The sequence below is a fragment of the Physeter macrocephalus genome, chromosome 19 (genome assembly GCF_002837175.3).
Source record: "Physeter macrocephalus isolate SW-GA chromosome 19, ASM283717v5, whole genome shotgun sequence".
NCBI classification, from domain to species: domain Eukaryota; kingdom Metazoa; phylum Chordata; class Mammalia; order Artiodactyla; family Physeteridae; genus Physeter; species Physeter macrocephalus.
In genome coordinates this window covers 20753761-20762964 of record NC_041232.1, presented here as the reverse complement: position 1 = coordinate 20762964, position 9204 = coordinate 20753761, and the positions used below count along the sequence as shown (strand labels likewise).

The following is a 9204-nucleotide window of genomic DNA, read 5'->3' as shown; positions in this document are numbered from 1 at the left end:
TTATGGCTGAGTAATATTCCATTGTATATATGTGCCACATCTTCTTTATCCATTCATCTGTTGATGGACACTTAGGTTGCTTCCATGTCCTGGCTATTGTAAATAGAGCTGCGATGAACATATCTTATACGGACACATCATTGGATTGAGGGCCTGCCCAGATAATCCAGAATGATCACCTCTTCTCAAGATTCTGAGTTACCTCTGTAAAGACCCTTTTTCCAAATAGGGTCACATTCACAAGTTCCAGGGATTCGGATGTGGACACACCCTTTGAGGGGCCACCCTTCAACGCACTACAGCGCCTATTTCCACATGCTAGATGGTCTGCTAGTGCTGTGGACGCTGCTTTTTACTGAGTGTTCAGTCCACTTAAGGCAAGAGAGCTGAACGACGGGGTGTGGGGGGAGGACAGTGCACAGCAGGGGCAGCTCCTCGTGCCTCGTGAAGAGCCCAGTGTCGTGGACAAGAGCGTGGACCCGAAAGGCAGAGTGCTTTGGCTACTTACTGGCTCTGAGATCTGGGGGAAATCACTGAAACTGTGCCTCAATTTACACATCTGTTGAATGGGAATGATAATAGTTACCTGCCTCCCTGGGCTCTAAGATTTCTGACTTTTAAAAGCGTGTTTTCCCGCAAAGACTTACAATGGTGTCAGGCACCGAATGATATGGTTTTTCAAGACGTTTTTCAAATAAATAAGGAACACAATCACACAAAACTGCCCTCAGAGACATACTATAACGTTCCACGTGTCCTATCTTTTACGTCTCAATAGAACATTTTACAGAAGGACAGTAACCACCCTGAACTGAGTCAGGTGGGAAAAATCTACTTATACTTCTTAGAAACAGTCTCCCCCTCCTCCTCCTCCTCCTCCTTCTTCTCTAACTTGAATAAGACGCCTTAAGCACAATAAAAGATTTAGCCTGGTTCGTGTTTCACAGATCCATAAAATGACACACGACATGGTGACTTTTCCTCTATTACCATTGTTTGTTCCTTAAGGTTCAACGCTAAATTTCACAAAAAGCAATGAGTTAGTCAAGTTAGTTGAAAGGGTGACCTCTTCTGCTCAACCCGTTATAATCACTTCTGGATTAGAGCAGGCTGAGAAAAACTCCTGAGACATTGAATCCAGATGTTCAAACATGGTAACATTTAACTTTGATGTCGATTTCACCTTCAACTGGGCTACAGTCATGTGGGGTGTGTCTATTTCTTTCAAGAACTTTTCACAGAAAAATCTCGAAAATCGATTAACAAAAGTTTGTTTTTGCCATGCTTTTCATTATATACAACAAACGTAAATTTAGGGTTTGGCTTTTCTATCCTATGGAGAAGCACAGACTCCCATTTCTTTTTTTTTTTTTTTTTTTTTTTGGGGTACGCGGGCCTCTCACTGTTGTGGCCTCTCCCGTCGCGGAGCACAGGCTCCGGGCGCGCAGGCTCAGCGGCCACGGCTCACGGGCCCAGCCGCTCCGCGGCACGTGGGATCCTCCCGGACCGGGGCGCGAACCCGTGTCCCCTGCATCGGCAGGCGGACGCGCAACCACTGCGCCACCAGGGAAGCCCCCAGACTCCCATTTCTATGGTGTACCCCGGAGCTTCTCTCTGCCTCTGTACCAACTTTCAGATGAGAATGAGCTCTGCATTGTGGTTTCTGACCACACAGAGTGGCACCTTATTTTCTCTGAGGTTTGGGTCCCAACGGCCAGACAGAAATCACTGAAGAAACAACCTCATCTCAACCTAGCTGGTTGCACGTGGTTTCCCCACACCAAGAGTCCATCATCCCGCTTTCATTTCTCTTGGTTTTGTTTTATCTGTTCTGAACACTTTCAAATTTGCTTATTTTTCTAATCCCTTCTCGCTTCATTGGGCAATGTGGCTCGTTATCTTGTGGTTTCCATCTATTTTTTTAAGATTTAATTTTATTTATTTTTGGCTGCGCTGGGTCTTCGTTGCTGCGCGGGCTTTTCTCTAGTTGCAGCGAGCGGGGGCTGCTCTTCTTTGCGGTGCGTGGGCTTCTCATTGCAGTGGCTTCTCTTGTTGTGGAGCACGGGCTCTAGAGCGCAGGCTCAGTAGTTGCGGCGCACGGGCTCAGTTGCTCCGCGGCATGTGGGATCTTCCCGGACCAGGGCTCGAACCGGTGTCCCCTGCATTGGCAGGGGGATTCTTAACCACTGCGCCACCAGGGAAGCCCCTTGTGGTTTCCATCTTTATTACTCACATTTCCTCACAATGAGTGTTCATTAAAATATTTTGAATTAAGACCTTTCTGCCTCCCTAACCGAGCCCATTGAGTCTTCCCATACTGACACATTTTTAATTCTTATCACAGAATTTCAGGCAGTTGGTACATTATATTCTATTAAAAACCCTATTCCGCCCAAGGTTGTCACAATTCAGAGATTACAGCTTTCGGCGGGATGTTTTGTGAGGGATATATTCATAGATTCACTTTGTTAGCCTGACAGACACAGTCCATGAGCTGGTATTTCACACCTCATTTGATCTCACAATTCAACAACAACAAAAAAGTATAAAAAGAAGCAATTATTTATTTAGATTATGGAAGCGATTTTAGAGGGATATTAGATAAGCATAAATTGTCATGCCAGCAACAATCCCTGCCCTTCTAACAGCCCAGGGAAGGGCAAAAATGGAAAGTGAAGCAAGAGAAGAAGAGGATGCTGCAATGTCTGATACTTATGTAACTCTGGTTATGTAACTACTTTTTTTCTCTTGTAACTTTTTAAATCTCTTTTAAAGAGAATGCAAAATTGATTCAGAACCGAAAGTGATAACCACAGCCTGTGTTTTCCCTTCAGTTTAAAACATCACCACTCCATCAGCCAGTATTTCAACCAAGTCAATTTCCCACGTGCAGACCACAGAGACGGCCGTTAGAGAGCCACACAGTGATTTCTGAGGGTGTAAGTCCGGGCATCCCACTGGGGCTCCTCCAGCCCAACAAGAGGGTCAGCGGCACTGTCGTAACTTCCTGGCCACCTCTTGTTTCTGCCCTCCCGTTTTCCCCCAAGATCCCTCTCCCGTACTCTAAGCCCAAGTCATTCAGGTGGGTCCACCCATCCCCCGCTTTTACAGCTGGCTACGGAGATTGGTTCAGAGTGAGTACAAGAGCCATGTTACTCCAGGCAGATCCAGTGATGAGCAGCCCCAAGACTTGCGCTGGATGTGATGAAGCAGAACAGTGTTCTCCCTGAAGTGACCAAGCCAGTAGGACTGATGCTGGAAGACCCGCTGGAGAGGATGCCAGCCCAGAGGAAAGACAAAGAGACAGGTTGCTGAGAATGCTGCATCCAGACACTGCTGGTACCCGTCCCCCCTGAATTTCTTCACGTGCACAAGGAGTCGAGGAGCCCTTTCTGCTTGGGCTGCAATCGTGTGGTATCTAAGGGCATCAGTCAGACAAAGTCCACCGGATAAACACCCCCGCAACCAAGAGGAAGTCTTCCAGTGGAGTCAAAACATAGATCAAGGCACAGCCCTGGACACATCCCACCTTTAAGAAGCGTGGCAAATACTGCTAGCTGACCACCCTTCTCCCTGACGTCAAAGACTATCTCTCAGTACAAAGCCTGAAAATAATACCAGATATTCAACTTTCCAGACTACCCTGCTTCTTGAGCAAAGGCATGGAACTACTGATGAGATCTTAGACTTCCAGGGTAAGTCTTCTTTCCAGCTGGAAAGGTCTTCTTTCCTGGCCAAAAGAGAAGCCCCCCTCCCTTCCAGTCTTTGTATACAACTAGATAAGTTTGTGATGCCTGGAACTGCTGCAGCCATCTTGCAGCCGTGAGGAAACAAGCGGGAGGATGACAGCCAGTGAATTGGGCGTGATAGAGAAGGAAGACGGAATGCACCTGGGTGACACAATTGTGCTGCTGGATTAACCAACCATAGAACCACCCACCTCCAAGCTTCTTGTCCCATGAGATGACAAAATCCTATTGTTGCAGCCACTTTTAGGTGAGAATTCTAGTACCTGCAACTGAGCAAATATAAAAATCCTAGACTCTTTTCCAGGTATCGACAGCTCAGGATAGGGGAGTGTTCAGACAGCAGACTCAGATTTCCAGGGAAACCATGGGTCACATGCGGCTGCAGACTAAAAGCTCTGTCAAGGGATGTAAAGGACGATGACCGGAACGTTGAGTTGGGAGTGAGAGGAACCCAGATCACCTGATCAATATTCCTAATCAGAGGCTTCTGATCACTCAACCTGAGTCACTCTTTCCCTTTGAAAGAGCTCTTCAAAATCAGGCAGAACAGAGTTCTCGCTGAGGTTGGCTGAGGTCGCCCAAGCAGAGACAGCCCTCAGCCTAGAAATCCATTAGAAAAGGCAAGCGCCACACAACCGCTCCATTTTTCACGCTCCCACCCACCCACCGGCTCCCTCATTCACTCCCCCAGTGCCCCTTTGGTGCCCAACATCGTGGACCTCCAAGGGTTTAAAAACAAGAAAAGAGGGGCTTCCCTGGCGGTCCAGTGGTTAAGACTCCGCGCTTCCACTGCAGGGGGCGCAGGTTTGATCCCTGGTCGGGGAACTAAGATCCCGCATGCCGCGCGGTGTGGCAAAAAAAGAAAGAAAACAAGAAACGAAAGAAAAGAGAGCAGGTTATGACACTAGAAGATGATAAGTGAAAGATCTAAACAGGGCTCTATGCCAGCCTGAGGAGTAGGGGTCTCATCCTGGCCGAAGTGGGAGCCATTGGTGGTTTTAAAGCCGGGGGAACCGCATGGCCAGCGTTGCTCAGCCCAAAGGGAAGAGAAGCGAGGCCTGGAGACTGTAGAAAAGACTGTGGCAACAGGGGTGAGAGCTCGTTCTGCCTGTTGGGAGCCCAGATGCAAGATTATTAGCAACAACCTCCTTTTGCTTCCCAGGCAAGCTCAGCCCCGTAAAACCCAAGGCTGCTATTGGAGCTGGAGAAGACCTGCCAGCAGTGCCAAGTGCCCCAACTTCACATCCCGAGCCCATATGCCAATACCCAGGTGTGACAGCTGCAAAACGACTACCTTTAAGCACTGAGAGACAATTACCTGACGGCTAGAGGCACCCTCAGTTCACTCATAAAAATGTACATTTCCCCCTTGCCTCTTAAATCATTTCTATCTTCCCCATTTCATTCTTCAGCTCTTCGCTGCCAACAATAACAGTAACTATAATAAAATTTTTAAATAAGGGTTGTCAGATAGGAGTTCAGGTACTTTTTGAGATTGCCAACCTAATTAGGTCATTGATGTATAAAGAGCATAAAGGATAAAGCCCTCATCCTGCAGCCCATGCGATAATACATTCAGAAGCTGTAGGACGGAGCTGAGCGGGTGAATTCAAAGGAACACATCTCCCATTAAATGCAGAGGCGCCTAGAAAAATGGTACAGATGAACCGGTCTGCAGGGCAGAAACCGAGACTCAGAGGCAGAGGACAAACGTATGGACACCAAGGGGGGAAAGTGGAGGGGGGTGGTGGAGGGGGGATGAACTGGGAGATTGGGACTGACATGTAGACACGAATATGTATACAGTGGATAACTAATAAGAACCTGCTGTATAAAAAAATAAAATAAATTTTAAAAAAATAAATAAAAATGCAGAGGCACCACTTTATTTATACACTCATAATTTTCCTATCAGCGTCTGCAACCATCCCCAGCCCACCACTGCCGAGGTGCCCTGAGCACCTCAGCGCTTACCTGCTCTGTGTGTCCGGGCGATGACCCGCGCAGGTGAGGGCGGCTGCCGTCTGAACACCGTCACTGTCAATTTCTTCCTGGACTTCCCACTGGTCTTCACTGCTCACTCTCACTGCGGTTATTTTCACACCTGCTGCTGCCTTAATTCTGTGGGGTAGAAAAAAAAAAAAAAATATATATATATATATATATGACCATTTTAGTTCAAAACAGGGAGCAAAAGCAGGGAGCTGGAACAGCTCTCCCCTTTCCTCTGGGACATGTAGGAAGAGCGGCCACAATGCCTTTCCTTTGAAAACTAAGCGTCCTGTTACTGTTACAAGCGCCCCAAAGTAGGAGCCCCGGCGTTTTGCCGCATCTGTTAATTGTCTGTCTGATCAGTGTGCTGGGAACCAGATCGCCTTCTGTTTCAGGGGTCCCGTGGGACGGAGACGCGACGGATGTGTCTGGCAGGCGTGGACGGAATCCGGGGCCCGGTTCTTCCCCTGGGGATGGGCAAGGGCCCCCATGGGGTGGGAGGGTCTGAGAGGCCGCAGGGGCTATGCCAGCCCAGGGGATGGCACCATCCAGGGCACCAAGGGGGAGGCAGGCAGCACTGCTCACACTGCGAAGAGGAAACGGTGGGGCCACGCGGTCCCCAGAGGAGCCAAAGAAACAGCATTCAGGCAGGCTCAAGCGGCCAAGCGCTGCCTGGTACGACGTTTGCAGAACTCAGTCCCCCAAGGAAGAATCCAAGGCCCCAGCTGCTTCAGCCATTGAGCAAAGGCCAAAGAGAGTTCCCAGCCTGGACGGTCTGCCGTTTCTTCCCTGCTCCTAAAACTATCTTCACGTTGCGACTAACACCAGAATGCATCTCCTCTGTAACCACGGGGATTGCAAGGCAGCGTCCAGGTTCTCTGACAACGGCCTTGGGACTTGCCCAGATGCTGTGCACTTGTCTGGAGAACAATCAGGAGGAAGACAGGGCCATGGAAAGCCAAGCTGCTTGCTGTGCTTAACGAAATGTAAGTAATACCAAAAGGGTGTCACTGGACTTCCGGGTGCATGAACTAATGCTGCAGAGGGTCAGCACATGCTTGGCTGAACCCCCTCTGCTTCCCAGAGGCCTGTGGACTAACGAGAAATGCCCAGTGAGGCTCTGGGCATCCTTTTCCACAGAGAAGGCAAAAGGAATGCCACGATGCAAAAAAAATGGTACGTGTGCAGGAGTTACAGGAGCATCAGCAAAGACAGATCCATCAAGACAGACATTCCACCGCCACCAAGAACTTCGAAGCAAAGATTCCCTCCGAGAGATTTATTAATCAAATCCACACATAACAGCAGGGTCTAAGATGCAATTAAAAACATATGAATGAAGGTGAAAGGATAAAATGGGAGGATACATCCACAAATCATATCTCTGATAAGGGTCTAGTATCCGGCATATGTAAAGAGCTCTTGCAACTCAACAACAAAAAAAGACAAATAACTCAATCTGAATGTAGATGTTTCTTCAAAGAAGATATACGTGGCCAACGAGCACATGAAAAGATGCTCAGCATCATTAGTCAACAGGGAAATGCAAATCAAAACCACGAGATACCACATCACACCCACGAGGACGGCTGTCATCAAAAAAGGGAAAATAATAAATGCTGACAAGGATGTGGAGAAACTGGAACCCCTGTACACTGCTGGTAGGAATGTAAAATGGTGCAGCCACTGCGGAAAACAGCTTTGCAGATGCTCAGAAAGTTAAACATAGAATTACTGTATGACTCAGTAATTCTACTTCTGCATATAGACCCAAACGAATTGAAAACAGACACTCAGGCAAACCCTTGTACATGCATCTCACGGCAGCACTGTTCACAACAGCCAAAAGGCAGAAACAACCCAAATGCCCACCACGTGATGAAAGGATAAACAAAATGTGATAGATACGTATCGTGGAATACTCTTCAGCCACAAAAAGGAATGAAGTGCTGATACATGTTACAACGTGGATGAGCCTCAAAAACATCATTCCAAGTGAAAGAAGCCAGACACAAAAGGCCGTGTACTGTATGGTTCCATTTACATAAACTATCCAGAATAGGTAAATCCACAGAGATAGAAAGCAGATGAGTGGTTTCCAGGGGCTGGGAGAGGCAGAACAAGGAGTAGCTGCTTAGCTAACAGGTACGGGGTCTCCTTTTGGGGTCATAAAAATGTCTTGGAACTAGATAGAGGCGGTCTCTGCACAACACTGTGTACTAAACGCCAGTGAATTATTCACTTAGAAATGGTACATTTTATGTTATGTGAAATTTGCTTCAATTAAAAAAGAAAGAAAAGAAGAAAAAACAGGTGAATGGACCCTCCCAGGAGCGACTGAAACTTTAAAAAAGGATTTATCAAAATCCAAAAAAGACCCAAAGAAGGGAATCCCTAAAGGCAGAATTTCAAGCAGCAGGAGAGAATGTTTTGGACTCAAGGGTTGTCCTAAAGCCCCTGATTTTGCTGCCTACCATAAGGAACCCCGGGGTGGAATCAGGGGACTCAAATACTTGCATATCTAATTAAATATTTTAAAGTTTCTGCTTCCTGTATTCCCTTCTTATAGGACCTTACACAGATGCTAAGACATACACCTGCTCGCTCTTGCATTTGGCGTTCCTGACCCCCTCCAGAGATTCAGGCGCCATTCTTTGTCCCAGCTGGATGGTTTTTCCTGTTGAATTCTGGTGACTACATATGCTAACTCCTCAAAGCTTTCTTTCTTGCCATCACAAAGTTCCGGGAATTAATTTATGCAAGCCATGAATAGAGGCGTCCCATTGTGTCCCTGTTTCCAGCCATTCCATCTTGCTGCCAAAGGGGCAACTGGAGAGAATGTTCCAGAATGCATGTCTCCATAAGCAGAGTCCCCCCATTGTCAAGAGCACCTCCTCATTTCTACCAGTACTTGCCACTTTAATGGCTTATCACATTCTTCCACATACACGGATCACAGAGCAATTTGACCAAGCAGTCCCATGGTCAGGATGATTACTATTGTTCCCAATGTCCTGATGATCAAACTGTGACCCTCACAACCCCAGAGGGAGAGACCAGCTGGAGGTCACAGAGCTAGACAGTGACAGAGCCAGGATTAGAAACCAGATCCTCTGACTCCAAAACCTGCTCCCCTTCCCTCCTACTCTGCCCCATGCAGAGAATTTCCTGCAGAGGATACAAAATTAATGCACAGGAATCTCTTGCATTCCCATACACTAATGATGAAAAATCTGAAAGTGAAATTAAGAAAACACTCCCATTTACCACTGCAACTAAAAGAATAAAATATCTAGGAATAAACCTACCTAAGGAGACAAAAGACCTGTATGCAGAAAATTATAAGACACTGATGAAACAAATTAAAGATGATACAAATAGACGGAGAGATATATCATGTTCTTGGATTGGAAAAATCAACATTGTGAAAATGACTATAGTACCCAAAGCAATCTACAGATTC

At 47.0% G+C, this 9204-nt stretch overlaps 1 protein-coding gene across 1 annotated transcript in view; it reads right to left on the bottom strand.

The window, feature by feature from the left end:
- LOC102980712 (transmembrane protein 132B) overlaps window positions 1–9204 on the bottom strand; it is a 264321-nt gene that overhangs the window by 170538 nt on the left and 84579 nt on the right. Inside the window, exon 3 of the mRNA XM_024120951.2 lies at window positions 5724–5870. Within this exon, the coding sequence (XP_023976719.1) occupies window positions 5724–5870 (147 nt within the window). The remainder of the gene's footprint in view (window positions 1–5723; window positions 5871–9204) is intronic.